This window comes from Bombus terrestris, chromosome 4, assembly GCF_910591885.1.
Source record: "Bombus terrestris chromosome 4, iyBomTerr1.2, whole genome shotgun sequence".
Taxonomy (NCBI): domain Eukaryota; kingdom Metazoa; phylum Arthropoda; class Insecta; order Hymenoptera; family Apidae; genus Bombus; species Bombus terrestris.
Window position 1 is genome coordinate 17,616,033 of NC_063272.1, and position 25,478 is coordinate 17,641,510.

The 25,478-nt window shown below is 31.3% G+C and overlaps 1 protein-coding gene across 2 annotated transcripts in view; it reads right to left on the reverse strand.

The window, feature by feature from the left end:
• Nucleotides 1-25,478, reverse strand: part of LOC100652227 (proline dehydrogenase 1, mitochondrial) — a 37,743-nt gene that overhangs the window by 3,042 nt on the left and 9,223 nt on the right. For both annotated transcript variants that reach the window (XM_012321366.3, XM_003394787.4), the window contains 9 exons: nt 8,152-8,360; nt 6,698-6,879; nt 3,759-3,823; nt 3,100-3,284; nt 2,650-2,824; nt 2,125-2,235; nt 1,912-2,043; nt 1,157-1,356; nt 247-335 (listed from right to left, as the gene is read on the reverse strand). In XM_012321366.3, the coding sequence (XP_012176756.1) occupies nt 247-335; nt 1,157-1,356; nt 1,912-2,043; nt 2,125-2,235; nt 2,650-2,824; nt 3,100-3,284; nt 3,759-3,823; nt 6,698-6,879; nt 8,152-8,360 (1,348 nt within the window). The remainder of the gene's footprint in view (nt 1-246; nt 336-1,156; nt 1,357-1,911; nt 2,044-2,124; nt 2,236-2,649; nt 2,825-3,099; nt 3,285-3,758; nt 3,824-6,697; nt 6,880-8,151; nt 8,361-25,478) is intronic.

Sequence of the window (25,478 nt, forward strand, 5' to 3'; positions counted from 1 at the left end):
GCAGATTTTTATATAAATTCATACTTTTATGGATACAATTGGAAATATGTAACGTAAGCAAATATTTGTTTCAATTTTTAAATATTATAAGCAGAGTCGATACCCATTATATAAAGATTATACTTTAGACATGTTACATATTTTTGCATATTATATGCATTCTGTGCACTACTATGCCTTAAACATTTTCAATGAATGTACAAATATCGACAGTCCATTAAGTACAGAAGAAATAAAGATACGTACCGAGTGGGAATGTTATGTAATCACACATTCCCAACAATTGGCCAAAACAAATCACCTTATCCTCTGGTGAGATTCCTATCTCCTTCATTCTATTTTATAACATATTTAGAATACCTTAATAAATAACAGTAGCCTAAATAATTACATAATAAATCATACGTCTAATTTATGTCTATGTATACATATACACTATCATCCATAAGTATATATTTGGACACGCATACACATTTCTAATTATTGCTAATAAACAAAATATACGGCAAGTGAAACTCTTTAATCTAATTTTGGCCTTTAATCTTATCTTACGGAACTATATATATATATATATATATAATTATTAAATATTGATAAAAGCAATAGATAGTATTTATATAATATAAACAGAAAAGCAATATATATAATCAAAAATGGATGAAAATTTAACTCAAGTATCCTGCGGTGATACTTGAGTTAAATAACTTCAATGTCGGAATATTAGAGTGTTTGAAATATCTGTCTTTAAACACAACCTAAAAATTTATATCTATTAGCGATTTATTAGCAACCTATTAGCGATTTATTAGCGAAATATGAAACTTGAGCAATGTAGGTATGTTCCCTGTCTTGGTTTAGCAGAGCATTCGGTTCCCATTATGATGAAAGTTAAAGAACAATAGTACAAAAGTAGAGTCTAGAAAGCAGAGAAATGTTCTTCAGTCATAACTATGACAATATGTACAATAGGAATATCAACTTTTTGAACAAATTGGACCAGGTGTCCAAATACTTATGAATGATAATGTATGTAATTATTATTCAAGCTATTAAAAGACATTGGAAGTTGAATGAAAATAATTGCGTGTGTATATATTTAAATCAAACATATACTGTATATTTTAAAAATTCATAGAAGATATTCTGTAATACGTACTTTTCTATTGCAAAACGTACTGTATCCTCATTGTGAGATGCAACCATAATACCAATTTTCTTTGGATCCTCTCCTTTGTCTTTGTACTGTTTCATTCGCCTTAAGCACTCCATTAGAGTCCTATGATAAGACTCGGTTGTAGCTTCGAATGTAGGATTCGTTGGATCAGGGTAACCCATTGCTGCTGCTCTGGCCCTTTCCTACATTTATAATTTCAAGAAATTTATCCCAAGGTTTTAACCAGTACAATACAGTCACTTTAACCTACTCACGATCACTGATTTAAAATTACGTCTTTTCCTAAGTTACAATCGATTATGTTTCTGTCACATATATTCACACACAGATAAATACATTACCATTTGTAAGTTTTATTGGACCTGCAAAAATTACCGTTCAAGAAATTGAAAACACAAAATTTACTATTTACAGTACACGACAATTTAATTTCTACAAGCGTTTAAATACTTTCGTAAACCACTGTATAGCTTTCAACATGTTTTTTTTTTTTTTTTTTTTTTTTAAAGAAATAAATTGTAATTTTATAAAATAAAATTCATAAATCATAACACAAATTTTAAATATTAATTAATTAGAGAAATAATACTTTAAAACAAATCGTCGTGGTTTGTACCCTTGTCCCAGTAAATCCTGCGGCAATTGAATTTAATCTTTCTATCTTATACAGTAATTGTACGCAGAAAAAAATTGTCAGCTGCAAAATTGTCAGTGTAAATCACTCAACGAAGAATTACCTGTTCAATGTAAGCGCCACGGACGAGTTTAGCACCGAAGTAGAAATTCTGACGTTCAGCTTGTTCCAGATCCGTTTTCACTTCATTAAAAGCTTCTTGCAAGTATGTCTGGTATGTGTTGAACACCACGGCCTAGGGAGTAGACCATTTGGGTTTAGACCACTGAAAATTTACTAAGTGATAATATCTCATCTACGGAAGCAAAACGTTTACCTTATGTGTATTGTACTTGCGCATCATCTCCAACGTTAACCGCGATATCGCAGGTTGGAAATACGTTTGTTCGGCGTCTATCATTATACGTACGTCTAACTTATCGGCCACCTGTAATGAAAGTTAGCAATTCTATCTTTGCTAACGAAAACTAAACTCCTCTAAATCTCCTCACTGTATTTTCTATAATAAATAATGGAAGTACCGAAAGCTTTCCATTTTATTGAACGCAGGGTGTCTTATACCAAAGTTAGTATATAGCTTTGAACTACTTCCAAATAGATTTTACCAATTTTTTGGACCGTTATCTTGCAAATATCTTGCAAGATATAAGATCGTGATTAATTGACCGCTTCACATTTCATATGAAACCATACGTATGAGAACATACATGTAATAATGACTTAAAAATCATTGAATTTTGCCTCAAAGTACATTTTTCTATTATTAATTATTCCAAAAATATAGCCAACTATATGGGACGCCCTGCATTCTCTAATTGTTATCATTTGTAAGTATTCATACCGAGACAATGTTATTCAGACGTCTTATCATGTTTCTAAACATTTCTTCTTCCTTGGACGTGAGCTGCGACATAAGCCTCACCATCTTTCCCGTTTTAATGTCTGGAACTTGGAACGTTTCGCTCAGCTCGTAGTTCTCATCCAGAATACCACTCCATGGGAACAAATGGATAACACTATAGGGAAAAATGAATTTCTTAATTTTATACTGATGGGAAAATATTAATGTATAAATAAAACAAAAAAATTGTAAAGTGTGCGCAAAGTGTTATTACTAAATAAAGAAAGCAGGCAAAGATAGAATAGGCAATAGAAAGAAAATAACGAAAAAAAATTATAACTTATTGGAAAAGTTAATAGAAAATTAGAATTGAAAGTAAGAAGAAAAGGGAAAAATGGTAATTGATCAAAATGTTTTCGTAACAAATGATAGATTTTTATGAATTATTACCCTTCTTTATCTGATTGAATTTTTTGTAGAAACTTTTGTACTGGCGCTTCGTCTTTGATGTGAGCCTCTTCGAACTTTTTCATGAAATCATCAGCCGTAGCATGATGAGTTAAAACAGCGCCTTCACCACCAACTACATCCGACATATATTGTCGTGCACGCATAATTACTTCCGACAATTGGAGCTATAAATAACAAAACATATAACTATTTGTATAACCGTAGATATATAAAAACAAAATTATTACTAGTTTATTCTAATCCGAATAGTGTTATGGACCTTTTTTATATATTTCATAGATTACTGAATTATTATTAGAATTATTATACTATGTATTGGTATAATAAATACTTTACTTACTTACTTACTAGTTTATCCTACACATATGTATAAGATAAACAAATTCGATTATTGTTCAAAGATTATATTTTATCTCAAATATCAATATATGGAAGCCTACTATATTCTCTTTATTGTTTAAATATTAGTAGTATATTAGAATAAGAAAAATTAAGAGAAAAATATCGTAAAACTATCAGAAATACTTAGAGAAATACAAATATTCGCTCAGTCGATAGCTTAATCAATCAATGTTTAAACAATCATAAAAAATTATTTCTTAAATATTTTAATACTTCATTTAAGAATATTCACTTACCAAAAGTTGTGGACGGCCAAGAGCAGTTAATTTAATAGCGGTGAAGCCAACACCCATCGAAGCAGCTGTACAAAAATAGATAAATAACAATTAGAACAAATGTAAGTATTAAAGTTGCTAGTAAGAAGATCAGTCTTCCAGGAAAGATAGATAAAGGATAAAATAAGGAAGGAGAAACAGGACTTGTTCTTCTTACCAATTTCATTAATCTTAATCACAGTTGAAACTTGGAATTTAAGAATTTTCAGACTCAGGGCTTTCATTTGACTCTGTAAAACGTGAAACGTTATTATTTTTAACCAAACTTTAACGTTTAGACTAAAATGACCAGAAGAAACAGAATGATAATTTTTCAATATATGTGCAATATATAATGTTTGAAATATTTTTAAGAAGTAAAATATTAAAAAGAATGTGGTATTTTAATCTAAATCAGTGTTTTCCAATGTAAACATCACAGGAGTGAAATTTTAAGTATTTTGGAGCAATTAAAAGATTATGTTCCATTCGTCATCTTCATCATTGATGCAGTACAAACACCATTATTGTTTCTTATGCTAACAGAAGCAGGCATTTTTTTATGTAACGTTTCTACATGTTGTTAGTTTTCTGATTAACCAAAAATTGTGCTAATAACATTGTCCAAGGACCAGACCAGCGTTCCGATCGCTACTGTACTTTTCTTATAGCGTTTCTGGTACTAACTACGAATCCGCAAATCCACAAGTTTTTCTTCGGCACGTCTACCTTTAGAGAAATTCTACCTTTAGAGAACTTCAAACAAACTATACTATAATAGCGTAACTATACAAGATATTCAATTCCTGTTTACATCTGTAGTCTTTCCTGAATACGCTGATATTTGTTTCGTTGTTGTTCCATATTATTTTTCCTTCTCAAAAACATCAGAAAATATGAGTTTTCACTATTAATAGTTAAAAGGAAGAAAATCCGATCCTGAAAAGATTAAATAATTTTATATATTGAGAAAATATATGACAATTATTTTCTAAATGGCCAATTTGTAATTTAAAGAAAAAAAAACAGAAATGACGTGGATTTATGCAGTTTCTATTTCAACATGCAAATAATCCAATTATCTCTATTCAAAAGGAGACTTCGTTATTCGGATAAATAGAAAATCTTTTGAGCGAAACAAAACACCGTTATGTCACGTTGTTTGGTTGCATGACTGAATAAAAGATTCTCTAGAGATCTTTATTTATAGGTGGAATTCGTTTTCAAGGTCTTATCTTCTTGCAGAATTTCTAAATTCCGTCGCTGAAAGTTCTCCAGATTATAATATTAAATCTTAAATAATTTCATTGATTTAAATTTCTAACGCGAAGCGTAAAATAATTTTTATGTCAGTTTAATCAGGGATTAATTGAAAGATTTATCCAAAAATGTAGAATATATTTGAAAATATAAATTAAAAAGTTTACTTGACGACACGTTAGTAACGAGACCTCTACGACGTGGAATCTCCTTCATTATAAAACAGTCTAATTAGAAGCATCAATTTTATTTTGTAGTTTACAGTCTCCGTGACAGAGATTGATAGTAAAAATTAAATTAAAAATTCCTAAATTAAGTAATCTGGCTCTAAATTGTTACGGTTCCCAATTGCCCAATAATGCTATAACTATGGCAAAAGTTCTACTACATAGTAGCGTACGTACTACTACTGATACTACTAACGTTATATATACATAGTAACGTTACGCTATTACATAAACTGGTCTTTCTCATGGTACAGAAAAACTATTAAAAAAATAAACAACGGTTTACTTGAATTATGCGATAAAACCGACCATGTTTCGATATTTAAGTACTTGCCATCGATCGGAAGTTTATTTTCAAATTTGGAAAGCTACATCATACGTTCTTATTAGTCACATCATTTTTCTTTCCTGAATTACCAAACATGGAACATTCGATATTTTACGCCCAATTCTTTAAACCAAACAATGATTTACGAATTCCCGATAAGCTGGAGAATTTATAACGCGAGTTAATTTGAGCGATCGATCTCGGAAAATCGGAAACACGTGTCAGGAAAATTGGAAAAAATGTCGCTTTGGATGAATAATCGTTTACATAGCTATTTTTAGTTCTAGATTTCTTTCGCGAGTTTGGACGAGATACGTATCCGTATTGCGTCGATTATGCAATATTATGGACGAAGGTATCTTGCATCGCAGTATCGTTTACGCGATGCTATAGATCAAATATTTTATTTCCATTCTCCGGTGTTTACATACCATCGAATATTACTCATCGATTGCTTTGGACAATATATTCTACGTCTTTCTTGGTTCCTAAGTTCCTCGTAGTCGCATTTATTTACAAAAACAAAGCGTATACTTTATTTTACCATTCATGGCGCTTTTACATCAAAGAATCAACGATGAAATCTTATCTTGTTCCGAAGCGAAACGCGATGAGACAGATATTTTATTATTAAATGCGAGATATCTCGTCCAGAGCATCGCATAAGCGATATTTTGCATATTGCGACGCGAGATATTCTATTTTTTATAACGAGTGCTTTCTAATGTCAAAGTTTACTATTGCAAATTATGAGCACAAGAAGATGTTATCCGACTCTTTATTAAAATCATGAAAAATATACACCTTGATTTGCTCTATCGATTCAAAACGATAGTGCGTCATAATAGAACCAAAGAACGATAAGAAGGATAAAAGCCACGTCAAGCTATCTGAAATAACAGAGTTTTTCAAAGAGCGATATAAAAGTGGATGAGATACGGTAAACTCATAACTCGCTAACAAAGTAGCATAAATAAATAATCGATTCTACATATTATATATTTCGCTGGTGATGTTGCATAAACGACAGAAAGAAGTAGCGAGACACGTAGCCCATTGAAAATTGCGAAAGAGTTACAAGATTTTTATTCTGATAATCCACTCACCGGCTACAGACTCGAGACATCTGATAAATATGTCCATGTTTCGTTCACAACTAGCTTCGTTAAGGTAGAAGTACGTTCTTGCCGAGGATACCTTGTATCGACGATCCGCGAATGGTTTTGCAACATGGTACTTCTTCAAGGGACCTTCCCTTTTCTCGTCTCCAGCTTCTGACACGGAACTCCTGTAAATTAAGATCGTTTATGTTACATTATGTTTCATTTTCATTCGTAATCGAGAAGCTTTTCGAGCAAAGAGGCCTGTGGCACGCGTCCCGAGTAGCGCGAACGAAAATTTTGCCGACACGTCGACGATTTTTAGGTAATATCATTTTATACGCTTGTAAATTATTCAAAATTCTTTCTTAATCGTTACAGTACGTACGTAATAGATTTCGTTTGTGGCAGCACAACGACAAAGCAGCTGAAAATCACAGCTGATCTTAAGATCCTCCAGCAGTTAAAAATGTATGCTACGTGTGACATCAAGTTACAAGTTCGTCTCTATGAAATTCTATGGTAATTTTTAAACTTGCTCTTAAACTCGATACAATTTTTCGACGATTAATTTTCTATTGATTTCTCCTCTTATTAAAAACTGTTCGGTTCGTTAACAGCTCGTAAACAGCAGATAAAAGAAAGCTTCGTCACTATGTACCGGCCTATAGATTTATCGTAAATGTTGTAAGCCTCGAGTGTATTTTCTATTCAATTTTCTATTCAAATAGTCGACTTATTATGAAATTCTTACGTACTTTGTGAGTATGAAAAGAATTTTGTAATTAAAGCTTCCCACGCAATTTACTCTATTAATCAGTTTATCTTTTATCAGAAAACTTTCTCAATTTTTCTACTCAGTTCTTATCAACAATTTTTCCGCTAAGTTTTCATTTACAATTTTTCTAATAAGCTTTCGTTTACAACTTTTCTGTTGAGCCTTCATTTATCATCTTTTTCTTAAAGTATTTCTCGTTCGTATTTCTTCGAGAAAATGAGTTTCCTAGGAATTTCTTCAAGTTTTAGCTACGTGTTAAGGATACCACGTATGTGTAGGTAAAATTTAAGGAAATCTGCAGTACCAAAGTCGTCGAGATATCGATCCTCCTCATCGTATGTATTCATATTTAATACGTAATTTCTATATCGAGCAAACACGACGTTTTCATTCACTAGAGCGAACATTTTCTTAGTAATTATTCAATAATATTATTATACGACAATAATATCATTTCTATTAGAAATTTTATATTAAAAAAATACAGAGGTTTACTGGTTTTTTAGATAAAGAAGCACAAAGTATATAATTCGATGAAATTGTGGATGAACGCCAAGCATGAATGTGCACAGATTTATAACACTGCGATGCGTACCTGCGTGAGGGGCGGAGCTAACGAGTTCAATTTTTCAAAAAAAAAAAAGTTTTATGGAGCAAACGATTTATTATTATCGATACGTACTGTATTTCGCGTCGTTCTGCTTCCTCTTGAGAAATATCCTCTTCAACGGAATAATCAAGAATGGGTTTTACACCAAATTGCCGCAACCTATCCAGGACAGGAGTGATCTGCACCTCGTCTTCGCCGGCGACAAAGTGACCGTAAAATGTAGCCTTCATAAGCTTCGTGAAAAGTTTCTCGCCAAGTATTTGCTTGGTTAATTTCATCAACTGAAACGAAATTTAACACGTGCATTAACAAAAGTATTAATAAAATATCGATAAAGTTTTCGACTTTGATCAATTCGCGTAATTGAAAATCCACCTCAACATCCACCGTAACACTGCCCTTAGCAATAAGTTGTTGACAAAGCGTAACAGTGTCATACAAAGTTATGCGTTACAAAGAAACCGCGATTATTTGTGCAAATAGAACGTAAGCAGAAATTTATTTCTAACGAATATTATGAACGGATGCTCTACTTTGGATGTTTTATTTATTTCTCCATATTACGCGCATTCCGTCGAGTCTACCAAAGTCCATCGAAATATTTTAAGTAACCAGTAGTTGTCTTCTACGATTACGTCTCAGATGACTAGAAAGCTGTGGAGAATATTTTCTGGAAATCGGTATGTTTTCGAGACCCAACGTGCTTTGTGACTTTATTACTTGCGAACCTGGTCGAACCAGGTCGAAAAATTGAGATATTTGTTTGACTTAGCCGACCAAAAGTCTCAAATTCATTGTAGGTAAATATAATCTTTTACTATACTTGACTTGACTTTTACTTGACAAAGATGAATACCCAGGAAGCAATAAACTGTAGCATTTTTTACCTTCGTGCTATTATATACATAGCATTTGACCAGTTGAAACTTTTTTCTTTTTTAATTCAAGGAAAGGAATTTTAACGTTGTATCCTTTATTATCTGTTCTCGTTTTATAGTTGCTTGACAACGGTAAAAGAATAAATCGTAAGTTGTGCAGTTTTACTGGATTTTTATAGAGACGTCTGGTCTGTGCTAATATCTTTGCTCATTATCGTACGGCGTGTAGTATTTACTTTCCAAACTTTTGATTTAATATTTTATCGATAGAACAATCGATTCGTATAACAGAGAATTTCTATAGAAATATTTCAAAAACATAGAGAATTGAAATTTGATTTTACAAATCGCTAGATGCGCGAAAAAGATTATAAAATGTAGTAAATTTAATTAAACCGAAAAATAGAAATATTTTCTGTCAGATTTTCATTTGGTCGAACAAAAAGGCTTGCTGATCCGGTTTGCCATATGAAATAGCAGTGCACGCGTTTTGCTTCTGTATTGTGCCGATAAATTTGTTATTTGGTTTTACGAATGCGCGGATAGAATTGCGAAAGCAAATACAGCCAAAAAGAATTTAGACGTTAAATAGAGAATGTAACAATGAATTTAATAATTCGAATTGTTCTTCGAAAGAAACAAGATCGTAGAACAGTAGCAAAGTTGTTCGTTGTGAAATTTTATAGAATTTATACTTTTTTAGGACTTTCGTTTCATTTTGATATTAAAAAGGATAAAAAATGTAACGGCATTGAAAGTTTGAATTTTAATTTTACGATACAATTTTAGACAGATATTAAGATTTTTATAATAAAAAGCAAACTTTATAATACACTCTATATAATATACACGCTATAAAACGTTGTTCAGTCGTTACGTAATGGCCATATGAAATCACATTATGAATATACATATAATCTACTATGATTACCCCACTGTGGTCGCTTTCGGAATAAAAATTCGCGTCTCAGCTCGTTCAATTACCGCAAAAATTATTATTATGGCCACTAAGTTCGGGAATTATGTCAGTAGCGGTCGTTTTAAGACGCTGATGGAACTCAATGTACGTCTTTTTTCAACGAGGAAAGAAATTTGGAGCTTTCCACAAGCGGTATGTAAATTACGCGAGCCTCTAGCTCGTATTTTGCAAAGCTCGCGTTCAACGATGTAATTAGAAAGTTACATAAGTTGCATCTTTCTTCTTAGATTTAATTTATAAGGCTTAATTTACGGTTGCATAAATGAAAACGAAAAATTAACGGGTCATAGGTCGGATCAAAGTGGTATCCGGCTATTGGATAGTCGGCAGGCGTGAAATAATTTTCGACCAGTGGATCCATACATGGAACGTTGTACTTTATTCTAATCTTCGATCGTTCAAAAATAAAAATGTAGATATATCGTCATCAAAAAATTGTTTACACATCTGAGTATAATAATAACTGCTATAGTAGTAGTACTTAGTATAAGATACTAAGAGTAATAATATCTACTTAACAGTAATAAACATAAATTGGTCGATAAGTGGAAAACTAAAGCCTAGAGGCATGTATAGGAAAAAAGTTGTTCAGAGCGTTAATCTTGACAACGTATTTCAAGGTCATTGAAATCGGCGAGATCGTGGCTATTCCCAATTTTATTTGTATACCACCATCTATTTCTTCGACATCCAAAGAATTGTAAGAAGCATATATACGTTATGAATACAGAAGTATATATGCTATTTATATGAGACATCTGTCGAAGCCTACAATTAATAAACCGGAATATTTCCGTTACAGCTATGACGCCATATATTACTTATACGCATTTGCATAAATGAATTGTTAACGCGCGATGACGTCTAATGATTTACATCTATGACTCATGTTGTTGCCAATTCTCGATTGTCAGAGATAAATGTATTTCATTCACTACGATAGAACAATCGCATAGGTGATTCTTCGTTGCGAAACATCTACTTTAATCTATGTATATATGTATACGGTTATTTATAGTACTACGTCTATAAAGTTTATAGCAATTGTGTTATAATCGTCAGCGTATGTCTTTCTTCCACGCGAGAAATGAATCGAATCGAGAAATCAGATTCTACACGCTTTCACTGTAAATTAATTAACAATTAAATATAATTATCAATCTTTCTATTGCATATAACTATTAATCTCCAGAAATTCTTTAATCCTTAAATATTATTTATTTAAATTGGTACTCTGCTAAATAACTATCGAAATATCAAATGAAATAATCCAAGTTACCATAACAATGTATGATTTACGCATACTTTAAACGTCACTCTACGAAGGAAACATTTCTATTGATAAAATGCCTATTCGTCGCACATTGCTGTACGAGTTTCGCAGAGGAAGTACAACTTGGGAAATTGTAAAAGATCTCTGGAGGAGATTTGACCGAAAACGGTAGATAAGGATAATTCGATGGTAACGATTGACGTAAATCGTCGAATTACCAGTAGGGCACTTGCATCGTAGCTTAATGCTTCTCAAACGTGTAGAATCGAAACTCTCCATTGTCTTGGAATACAAAACTCGACAATACGGTGGAATGCTGTGGAATAAAAACGTACGAACTTTCCGTTCAACCTATTATATACACAGAGACACACCTGAAATGTATTCTAAAAATTCAGACACACGCCTCATTGCCAGCAATCCTAGAATTCCAATGTAAAAGAAGGATATAATTTACGTATCTTATGTAAGTTCTGTGAAACGTAGATAGCCAAGGATCGACTGATGTCTAAACAAGATTCTTTGGGTTAAAGCACCTGAGTAATAGTAGTTTAATTTACTATTTCCTGCTGTAGTGTAACAAAACTTCCGCTTATCATTACCGATTAATCAAATATAGCTTACAAACTACGCAAGATACAGCTAAGGTTAAAGTAAATAATATTTATTTTGCATAAAGAATGTTAAACTTTCCATTTTGTTTATTACTTTTTAATTCCTCCTTAATACGAATGATTAGCGTTGTACACGAATTTATTAGCTACCTTCTGCTGTTAAATTTTGCATTTATCAACTTTTTTTATTTACCAGATTAAGCTTTTTATATAGAAAACGATGGAAAATGTTAAAAAGTGAATTCTTGTAAACGAGCACAATGGCTAGCAATCCAAGTACTTGACACAGAAATTCTAGGGCATCATCGAACAATGATGTACTGGGATCTCTGAATGACCTTCTATGGAATCAAAGGTTTTAAGGGTTTAGAATCTTAGAGATTTAAGCATGTACTATCGATCTTTTTCGTGGATAACACACTTTTATGTCAGCATTCTTTGCTCGGCTTATAACTAAATGTAAAATTTCGGTTTAGTCTACACTAATACACCATCGTGTAAGAAAAATTCCCCTTAAAATTATTGAAAATTACCGACTACGCAAGAGGGAGTGGGCGTTGGAGATTTGAATTGGGATCTGGCAGCCTCCGCAATATTGTTTCTAGATCATCGAAGAACACTCAAGTTAGAACTAGCGAGGATAGCTCCTCTTCCTTTTGTCTCTCTACTAGCCCGTTTATTAAATGAAATTTTTAAAAAATCCTCTTTACAGACATCAAAAATTAAAGATTAAAATTGTAAATATTACGACAACTTGTAGTAAACAAGGTTTAAATAATTATTATTATTCCATCTGTTAGCATAAAATTGTAAGTTTAATTTATTAAAATTGTACTTCAAATGGTCTAATTGCGCGTACAAATGATGGTATTGATCCGATAATAATTAATTATGTATTAATTCGATAAGCATTTATTGTACCTACAGCAACAATAAAATGCAACATAGTAATTTGCGATTAGATTAACGCAAATTACTTTAAATTATATGGCGTTCTGAACTGTCAATTATGAATGTTTCAAAGATCAAGCGATATTAATTGCATTATAATTAATTGTGATTGCAGAATGTCCTAACGAGGATTAATGCTTTTAAATATATTCTATGGAAAACACACACAGGGTATTTCAGCTAACTTGATCATCCTGGACTACTTTTAATGTAGATGTACGTTATAGGAAAAATATTTTTATACAAAAATTGCTTGGATTGAAGGGGCACGTTATGTGACGCGTGTCTTTTTTTACATTTCAGTGGTTCCAACGTCAATTTCCTTATCTTAAATCTAATGCTATATCCTTTATGTGAAAACATGGAAGAGTCTCGAATTCTGAGTAAAAAGATATTGACCTTTATTAATCCTAAATAGTTAACGAATAATTTCGCTTTGTTAATTGTAAATTTACTTTGTGTAACGACAAGTCGAAGATTCGAAATCATCAGGTATTTGCGTGAAACAGCGGTGTTTAAATGTTATCCTGTACATTACCATATGCAGCAAGTAAATGCTGAATAAACAATTTCCCAATCGATGGATTGGTCGTGGTTAAGAATTTCTGTGGCTACCACGTTCACCAGATCTAAAGCTGCTAGACTACTTTCTGTGAGGGACATTAACCCTTTCGCTACCGCCGTTTGAGGAAAAAGTCGCGGTTCACAGCCCGAGTTTCGAATTTTCAACATGTTACGCAATATGACACATATACGTACTTTTACATATACATCATAACGCGTCATAACGTGACGCTGGATCTGTGGAAAACAACTAGTGCGACGTCACATTGTGTGACGCGTGTTAGCGAAATGATTAAAAAGCACAGCGTGAATCAACAGCAACACCAAAGAATATGAAAGAACGAATTCGCGAAACGTTACGCTCAGTGTAGAAACAATTCAGTTTCGTCGTCGGTTAATAGATTGCACCATTGTATTAACGTCAATGGAAGATCTATACCATTTCGATCACCTACGATCTTACAACACACCGGCAGTGAATGAAGATAGACGAGTGCGATGAAGAAAGATTTGTACCATGGAGAAACACCGTTATATTATGGAAATCTTTGATGATATTGAAACTCCAACTTGATATTATATAAAGTAAATTTTCAAAAAGCTATATATATATATATATTTTTTTTCTTTTTTTCATATAAAGGGTACATCATTTCATTTAAAATAACCTTGGAAGCTCCAAAACGCCTCCAACTTATGTATGAAAAAGAAAACATGCACCACGTCATGGCCCTTCTAAGCCAAACAACTTTTGTATAAAAAATTTTTTCATACAACGCATATTCTAGAAAAAATTATTCAAAGTGCTCAAGTTAGCTGAGACACGCTTGTATATGTTATAACATTCCTACACAAATCTAACATCAACTATAAATCTATGTTACTTATCTGAATAAATTAATGTATAGGCAGAAAATGTGAAAATTTGCATATTCAAATTAGTAACGAAATGTAATTCCCCTTTTAGCCGGAGACTACGATTTTGAAAATATCGTAGGCCTTTAATATGACAGAATAGATATCAAAAATACATTTTGCTCTCTTACGTTTAATACAGTTCTTTTTTAAGTTATATAAAATTTAATTGGAGAATTTTAAGATTTAAATCCCTTTTGTTGGAAAGGAATGTGTGTTAACACGTAAAATTTCGTTAAAAAATTTAAGGATTTAAATTCTCTTTCAGAGCGTATAAAATTTAACTTAAAGATTCGAAGGTTCAACTTTTAACACGTACACTTACAAAATTTAATTTAAGAGTGCAATCATGAAGCAATCAATCCTGAGCAACTATACCAAAGGTCATATGACAGTAACCCAATTAAACCTATTAAAGACCAACATTGCACGATTTTTTCACGATTTTCAATAATATTTTACTTGTGCAACTTTTACATATTACTCGACCCTTTGATTTTTAATTTATGAAACTATTTCATTCAATAATATTTGAACAAAAATTCTTAGTTTTCAAGTCCCACATATCAGACATATTTCTCTTGATGATAAACAAAATTTGTTAATTTCGCTTTTCTTTTAATAGAGATCGATTTAATTTACGAAAAAATTAATTAAATAATGGTGACTAGACTGTGGATTTTTAGGCATTCACGAGAATTTCCAAGATACAAAAATATACAGAATGAACATAGTGTGCGAAAGTATATAAAGTAACTAGAGTAGATTACTATTAATATGTTACTATAATAAATATAGAGAACGGATTATAATATTTGGTAGGCGAAACAAATCTCAGCTTGTGTTTCATTTCTTTAATTACGCATAAAAATATGAATTTGCGCATATACGCGCAATCTGGCGATAAATATCAAGTATCAGTAACCACTTATCAAATAGATTATCGTTAGATTAATAACAAATAAAATTAATCTTACGAGACGAACATGCCAATTGTGCATGAAATATGTAATACTCTTGTCCACGTGCCAAGGTGTATAAAATATACAGAATAAAAATAGTCTTCGAGACCTATGAATGATATAGCTGATTGAGTAATCGAAGTATTCGAAATTCGGGTCGTACGAAACTTGTTCAATCAAACTGATTGGAATATTTGATGATTTAAGCAATACTTTGGATATTTCGATTATCTGATGGATAATATCACAGTCGATACATTCAATACATACACGCACATATATATATATATATATATATATATTAACATAGGAAGCATTTTTATATCTGCTTCGTCATTCCTATATTCTTGTATCTTATTAAAGTATTTCCTTTTTAAATTTTCTCAACGCATTTTCTTACAATTTTAACGATGTTTAAAAATTTCTCAATTACGATAATAAGAAATTATAACATATAATAGATATAAAAGATAGTAACACGATAATATATTTCATTATTTTAAAGAAATAGTTTATTAAAAATTAATACGTTTGATTTATATGAAAAGTTGAAGAATTTCATTAATAAAATATTAATAATATCAAGTATTTAAGCAATATTTTATTAGAATAATTTGACTATCTTTGTATCTGTTTAAGTTACAAAAAAAATTGTTGCTCTTGTTACTTAAGAAACGTAACAATTACTCAATTATTCTAATTAGAACGCAATTAATTTCGTAATTTGTAATTAGAATGCAATGCATCTTTCAAGCTATTTACTGATGTTTTATTCAGCATGCGATAGGATTATCGCCTTCTTTCCAAAAATAATAAAGTAAAAATACTATGTCACTTTCCGGAAGACTTGTTAGGTGTACAATTAACGCGAATTTAATTACATAAATTAGCAGTTAGATTAGTATCGGATAAAGATATTCAAACATAAATTAGGAGCAGATTTTCAATCTTTTAAAAGAAGTTTAAGGAATATACTTGTGTACTTTTACAAACTAAACTTCGTTTGGCAGCATCACTCCTTTTTAAACTTTTTTCCCACGATCTGAGTGGCCGATGAAAAATAAACCCAAAATATGAGGGTTTCAAGTATCAAAATCCATCGGCTGAAAAGTTACGCGTCGTTAAAATTTGATACTTCTGGTACCAAATTAATCTTATACATTGGAGGTAGGCCATTAAAGCTTAGTCTTTGTTGACGCTATGAACGTTATAGCTGGGCTATATATTTTTTGGCCGCTTCTGACAGTTGGTAACCCATATACAAAATGATATTTGCCAAATCGATTCATAAATTAGCCATGACTTTTGAACCAATGCGTTCCCAGACTCAAAACTGCTATATTTCGTTTTTATTCGTCGCATACTATCGGAAGATGCAAAGATGGTTCGACAAAGAAAAATTAATGCCCCAAAACGAAGTTTAACTCCTAACTTGAATGACGCATAGCTTTTGAATCAATGGATTTTGACTATCGAAACCGTTATATTTCGTCCGTGTACAATAATTTTCAGATGATGCGAAAGAATGTTTTTAAAAAAGTTTTCAAAAGGTTAAACGTTTTATACATTTCCTGGATCCTAGACCCGCCACTGTGCGACAACGCTGTTAATAGGCATAAAAACGCGGACATTGTTTTCCCATGTGTATATACAGCCAATTTTATCCATTCATTCCCCGCTGATATAAACCTAAACATGTGGCGCCGAAGGTTCTACATCAGGTTTATTCACCGGTTGAATTCCTCGCATAGTGTAATCATCATCATTCTCAATGAAGGCGCCAATCGCTCGTAAGAAATGCAATAACGACGAAACGAAATACGAAAATAAATAATTAAATTCCTGTAAATATTAAATATATTAATACAAATAATTTTAGATATAAAAATATATTAAATATTCTAACGATTATTTCTAATTGCTCGTATAATCAGTAGGCTGCGGATTTTTGTGCACTTATAAAAGATTAAAAATTGCAGAAATATACAAAGAAATATACAAAATATCCAAAGTATTGCACACGTTATAATATTCAATAGATGAGATAAATTTCTATTTAGATCGTATTTAAGAATCTGCAGACTAACTATCAGTGATATTAACGAAACTTGTAGAATCAAACCAAGACAAAAAATTCCACCATTCGCCATTCCGCCAATAATCACCTTTAATAAAAACTACTATTAACTAGACTACGAATTTTTATGCATTTATGGGAAATTTGAAGCTGCAGACATGCGAAATCCAAAGTACGTATCTCACCTAACTGACATTTATAGCACAGGTGCAGTCTACGTTTGAAGTGGATGATACGTAACTTTTGAACGGTGTGTGTCTGGTATGCAATACGATGTTCATAAACCATTGATTAGGGGAGTATGTAATATGGCGACTGTGCGAACTGGATGTAGCAATTCTGCCAGGATCAATACGGTCTTGGCAAAAATGCTCATCCTTAGACATCAACTCTGCTAGCCGGTAACTGTTACCATTCTTGCTTAACTAGCATAACACTATATTTTAACCTTGAAAGCAAATAGCAAAGGGCTTAAGTATTTTATTTATAGAATCTTTCATAAGAGGCCACGCCTATATTCACACACATACGTACATACATACGTAAAACGATTTACGACAATTAAAATACAAAATCTTCTTATTCTAATATTTTATGTTAATTACATAAACAATACATCACGGCAATACATTATTTTATATTAAAAGAGAAATCATTTATACAATTTTACGTATATTACGTATGTATACTTTCTTTGGTGCCTGAAATTATGTGCAAGCAATAGCAAATGTACACAAATGTGCACAGATGTGAACAAATGTACAAATGGAAAGAGAATCTTTTTTGCAGAAATTTACAACTAAAAGTAATTTTGTTTATTATTGCTCTATAAAATCTTAGGGAATATACAGAAATTAGACGTCTGTAAATCCCAAGAAAAATTAAGAGAAATCTGCAATTGTCTGCTATGTCGTTTTAATTGCTTCTGAGTGTCTCAAGGGATAGGAATTTTCATTTGAAAAAATATCGAAATGGTAAAAATTCTGAATAAAATGTTTTTAAGGCTGTGTTGCTCGTCCCGGTGGATTTTATATTTCAGATTTCCCTATTTTATCTGCGAGAACAACAGAGGAACCTCAGCTAGCGATCCCAAAATATTCAACGTGTAGAACACCTTCCAAAATTAGATTTAATTCTGCGACCTCCTCTTACAAAGATATGAAATAAAGCGCGAACTGAGACTAGGAAATTGAAATATGCGAAAGCAAATTTCAGTGCAAATTTTGCAGATAAAAATATAGATCAATAAAAGGATAGATATGTATTTGAAAAATAATGATTAAATGTATTTCCTAAATTTTGATTTGAAAATTTGCATCAAAAAGAAAAATCAAAACAAATTTGTTAAATTCTATATAAAATTGTTTTACGTCTTTTGTTATTTTTGTTCTAAAAATAATATAAAAAATGTAACTTTGTCATCATCTTTAAATACCAAATAATTTGAATTTGAAGTATTCTACTGTGCATACATTTGACACGTACTTTGTTAATTCTTCTATTTAATTATTGCGTCGTAAAAAAAAATTCATTATCTTATCGTAAAATAAGGATTAAAAATTCCATTAATAACGAATAAATATTGAAATAAATACAGAAATTGCTCGACAAACTTCAATGATTAGTAAAAATAAATTGGAGATATTTATTTCACGTTATGTCGGTAATTTGAAAAATTGTTAATTGGAATTTAAATTGAAAATGAAAAATTGGAATTTTAAAATGTAAATATATTTTCTGTAGCAATGGTTAATAAAAGAACGAATAAAAAACTATCCTTCCCAGCTTTTCGTATTATACTTCCTTTATTTTTAACATTATCCTCTTTTAAAGGGAGGAAACTAACGAAGAAGCAATTAAATAATAACCAATTAAACAGATATTGAATAAAATTTGTACAATATAATTGAATAACAAGAGACGTAATTACTCACGGGCTGAGAATAAGACAGTCAATGGTTGTGATGCAAACAAAAAGGGTTGAACGTAATTGCGATGGCGTTTCCACATCGATCTGATCTCGCTAGGTTTCACGGGATAATTCACCGCTGAAATCGTAGGAATCAAATATCGGAGAGGAATTTCCCAGTCGATGAATAGACCAGAAAATACTCCATTCCACGTTATTTCCTTCAATCATAATTGTTTCAAATCTTTCATTGCAAATAATTACATATCAGCTACTGGCCCCTTGTGTTATTTCATAATATGAAAATAACTATTTAATAAATACTTTCTATAGAATATATACGTATCATTTTAATATATTGTTTTAATCATATACTTGACAATGAACGATAGTTCTTCATAAATGATATTAATTTTCAATACTTTAATTATCAACAATTCAGGCACTATGATTGGGATTAGGGATACTAACATGAAACGAGCAACAAAATACATGAGTTAATGTTTTGTTTATGTAACACCGATAAGAAAGTTTTATCAAGATTATTAGAGTTTACCAACGTTATATATACTTACTGATAAATACACAATATTCAGCCACTCGAAGTACCAAGAAGAGGGACGTTTCTCAAGTGGCACACTTCATAAATTCGATGATTACATATATGGAATTATGAATTTCCTACGTGATTTCATAACATTACGGTCATTTCTATTTTTACATGATGTTGATTTAATACGGCGTGGAAAGAACATTCTAACGCTCTTGAAAAATTCAAAGATTTCAAAAGTAAGAGACTTGAAAATCTGTAAAATGAAAATTCGAAAGTTCCAAGGATAAAAAATCTGGAAATTTTGAAACTCGTAGATTTAAACAATTCGAAGCACATTGAGCGTATTGAACTCGAGACTGCTACGAGATGAAGAGAACGGTTACATAGCCGGTATAATATCAGTTTACCTCGGCTAAATTGTTCGTACGATCTGCTGTTGTTATTTAGACTGGTAGCCAAAGAATTAGACGCGGTAACGTCGAGAGCACCAGAAAGTTGATTATTGAACCGATATCGACGCGTGATTAATACCGGGAGGCAAATAAAAATTAAAAAAGATTCGACATCAATACCCCATGAACTTTTTCATTGATTTTTAAATGGGATATGATTGTCCATGTACTATAGTAAACTTGATTAAGATTTCAGTAGTCGATCTCCACGAGTTTCCTCGTACAACGGCTCTTCCTCGACCGAACCCGTGCAGCTCTTAACATTTTATTTGCAAAAATAAGAAAGAAAGGAGTAACAGGGATAGAGGAAATTATACATTACGCGGTTCTTCGGGGTTCTTGTTCCGCGATGGTTTCGAAGGTTCTAAGCCGAGAATACGATCTCCGAATACGATAAGGAAATTATTTGACACGAACGTAACAAGACCAGCGTGATTGGTCGAAGCAATTGTATAAAATTCACGCACCAAATCGATTTAAAGCGACGAAAGAGAGACATGCTGCATATAAACAAGAAGAAATTGCACATTGTTATTTACAAAGATAAAATTTTTATCACAATATTGCGAATGTATATGAATAATATACATAAATATAAAATAACAATTCTTATATATCTCAATAATTTGTTAATCGTTTCTAAAATCGACCTTACATTTTGTAAGTGTTCTAATACTCGTGAACGGGAATGTATTGGAATATTGCAATCAAGAGCTATAACGAACAGGATATTGAACAGAAGAAGTTGTCGACGAAAATATTCCGATCGAATGGCAATCAAAAGATTTAACGAACAGGGAATGTTATCAGATGTGAAATTTCCGATCTACGAATGGGATATCGAACAGAGATTTCGACATGTTACCAAAAGGAATAATACGGTAATGATCGATCGAGTGAATTTATCAAGCAACGAAAGTACAGAGATCGAAGGGATCGCCATCCTAACAGTTTAACAAATTTCTATTTCTTTATCTATCATCTATCGATTAAAGATCGAAACGCATATCGAAAAGTAATATAGAAAGATACTATACAGCATTTGCTGAACAAATTCTCCATTTTATCCAGAAAGATATAGCGACAAACTTCGTGTTAATTATAAGAGAAAAAACATGCATATCACATCGTTTCATTCAGATCAGTGACATGCATTCTCGGAATGACCCCATCAATTTACGGTAATTCAAACCGTTCCACGAATCCAGAGCTTAGATGGCAGCTTCTATTTCATGATACGGATTAAAATAAGAATCTCGGGTGTAGCCCTCATAGATAATCGTTTTCGATACGATTAAACGAACGAACGAACTTTGATTTCAGATGTCATTGAAACGCTCGAACACAAGTCTTTGATTAATGTTACTTGTTATTAATGTTACAAATAGCCTTGTCGTATTCCTGCGATTCTTAAATAAACTTATTTCATGTATCCGAAATTATAGGTATATGATTATATTATATAACTATAATAGAGTGGTATCGATACAAAGTACGAAAGGCCGTTTCACAGGTAATCAATCATCGATAATATTCTCGTTAAGTCGATAAATAAATGAAAAGCTAAAGAATGGCGCAGTATCTTAGAAGTTGCAATCGCAAAGCCGCTAGAACCGCTAAAACACGATACGGTATGGAATGATAACAGTATGACGATAAGGGATTAATTTATGGCATCTTCAACTGTCCTCGCTTTCTCTTTCTAACACCCAAAATTACGGAGGTCAGGTAACCGCTTCGAACAGTTACAGTTTCACATTTCAAAGAGAACACTCTCTCATCAGGCGTTTATCGAAGCGGAAGTGACCCTAGTTTGTGGTTTAATACGCTCATCCTTCCTAATACAGGATTCAGAACTACTGCCATAATTGGTATATGGATCATTCCTAGAATACCATATATAAAAAGAAAATCTTTTATTTTTTAAGCAAGACAGTGTACCCAAGCCAAGAGTAGTTCTATGAATTGATTTGTTGTTATTGATAGTTCTTGAATTGATTTACTAAAATAATATTTATTAGCAATGATGTCTATTATATTTTTTCAAAGAAGTTGACACTCAAGGCGAGATACAGAGAACTGTTTCATGGGTAATTGATCATCGATAATGTTTGCTGTTAAAGTGCATGCAAACGCACTATGTAACATGTGTTTGATATAACTTTGTTATCGTGTGCTCGCGTTTTCGTTGAAGGATGGAGTTAATAACATAACGTAAGTACTTTGGTACATTGTAACGCTATCACGCATATTCGCAATTGACAAATATAGTCGCATACTCCACAGTCTGCTATGAAGATTATTAAGTTTAAATGGTTTGCTCCAAATGTTTCAATCATGGGTTCTCTTTGAAATTTTCTCCCGTGATAGGGTGTACCGTCATTTTGTAAAGTAATATTGAAACGAATGGCAAGTAGTATAGCGTTAATTAATAAAGTATTATTAACAGACTTTATAGAAAGTGGATTTATTATGTATTTTATTATGAATTTTATATAGAACGATTTTTATCGTAATGTAATTTTTAAATAAAAATAATAACTGCCATAAATTTCTAAATATTTTTATTAACATTATTTGTATCTTTCTTTGATTACTATTTTTCCTTTTATATCATGATAAATAACAATGCAAAATAGAACATTCTACTTAATCTCTTTCTGACTTACTACGCTATTGTTGATTAAACATTCCATGATAGATATCAAATTTAATGTTCGTCATTAATCACGACAGTTTTCTATCGTGATACATTTGATGCATTGTCCGTTTTATAGAAGCTATAATAAGAGAGACTTCCCTATACAGATTGATAAATAAGTAATTGACTCAATTTGATTTCGTATCTTCATATTCATTCATCAGTCATTTCATTTCATATTCGTATTTAAAGACACTCGTGATACAGCAAATTAAATATTGTATTAATTTATTTTGCGCAAGGCAACAAGCATTTAAACGCTTAAAAAAAATTATAATATATACAAGCATACGTATGCAAATTATTCACAAAGATTTCTGCAGGATGAGTCACACATATAAAACAAATAATTCTTCTTTTTCGAATAATTGATATGTACGTACGTACATATATGTATACATACATTTATATCGCAATACGTATTTCACAATTTTACTTTTCCCTTGAAAACATATTTGAACGATTCATATCACTACACAACAAACATTATGAAAAACGATCTATGGAACATTTTTTTGTATATCTTTCTCAATGTAATTTTTTATCTGTAAAATAATAACCCAATTTTTTATCGTTTTTATAAAGCTCGAAAATTACGAAAATTTAATTTCGATTTTTAATTGTTCAACTTAAATTATCACCTATAAAAAAAATGTCTTAATAATAGTAGCACTATTGGAAATATTATTTGTAACATATAAATATATAAAAACTGTAAAAAGTAAAAATTGAAATTTGTATAGAGGATGCTACATTTGAAGCTATAGCTCGTTTCAAAAGATGTTTCAAATCAAACTATTTCAGGAGAGCGGGTTTTATGATGGTCGTGAATCGTCTCCAGATGGACGTGGTTCCGAGACTTCGAGATAAGCTTTGTTTTACAGAACATATATAATATATTTGATGATTCAAATCGATGTTCCAAGGTCGTTCAAAGTCATTTATCGTCGTTCAAAGTTTCGTTGTTGAATATCTTCAAGATTTGATTTACCGGAGTGTTGCGTCGATTCGAGTGCAAACAGGAATCGAAATCACACCAGTGACGTGATTTGTCGTTATTCTTATTTCTTTCTTTTTATTCTTATGGAGAATCCGGTTACTAGGGAAATATCCACAATTTGTGTTACAATCGCTTCGAAGGAGTCAATATTATTGCAAATAGTTTTACGTGTGCTTGCTTTTCGTAACGATTTAATTTACGATAGCCCATTATATTGTACGTCCAATAAAATTATCGACAAAATTTCAGTATATTGCCTGCTCAAGTACTCTTTCTTAAGAAAATAATATTTGAACAGTGTACAAACTTTGCAACCGTTCTATTGTAGGACATCTAGAATTGTTAGTTTAGTCGACACGCTGTTTATCTTTAGTCAATATGCCTAATAATCTCTTCGTAGTAAGTAGTTTCCAAGGTTTTGTTTGTAAGTATGCTCAATTTTTGCTTTAGAGCGTAAGCTCTTGCGAATACAGGTATGTATTACTAATGTAATCAACAGTAGCTAATCGCCACTCTTAGTAATTCGACGACCATATGTATTATCTCGCAATAATAAAAATTGTACTGAAATATGCTACTAAGATTATATGTATAATATAACAGTATACATAATATTATAATAGTAATAATAATAATACTAATAATGACAATCGCCTGTCACAATGATATAACATTAACGAATAACGACAAACAAACGATATTTTTTTATTTAGGTAACATCAACTTCTTGCTTAATCTCTTTTTGGTAACAAACATCATTTAGTTTGAGTAAAAAATAAAGTAACACACGTGTCATTTTATTAAGATAAAAACAAATATTAAAGCAATAGACATACGTGTTTTACAGGAGCTCTATAAATGTTCATAATTTAAAAAAAAAATTTGTCACCGTGAGTACTACTGTCCTTATGATATAGTTATTATAATAATATAAAATTCATATGATGTATACAATTTCTGCCCATCGCCGAAAAATCTGGCTTCTATCTTATGATTATGCAACAATCTATACACTTGTACATTTGTTAGTACATAGTAAATCTTATTAATGAAAATGATAAGAATCTTGATCTGATACGTATAAGTAGCCACATATCGTAGAACCATTCTAACCTAAATCAATAGAAGTCAGTCTTATGTAATATGTTCATCGAATATAAAAAAAGAAAGACAGTCTCTAAAATGATACACTATGCAAATATCACGCTCAGTCGTGATAAGTATCGTACCACTATTACCTAAATAATATTAAAGATATACATAAGCACGAAAATAATCCCAAATATAGTTTAAGTTTATAAGTTAACTTTTCTTTTCATAATTATAAATTATGAAATTATTAAATTCTTTTACATTAGCAAATCAATATCCACGATTCGAGCGACCAAGTTTTCAAATTTCCAAATTTTTTAGATTTTTAAAGACTTTTAAACCTTATAATTTAAATCTAATTTAACTCTTTTCTCTATGATATCAATTAAGGATTTAAAAGATGTATGAATGTTACTGAAACATAAACAAAAGAAATCATAGATATATGCAGACTCTTTGTAAAGAAAGATAGCAAAAAT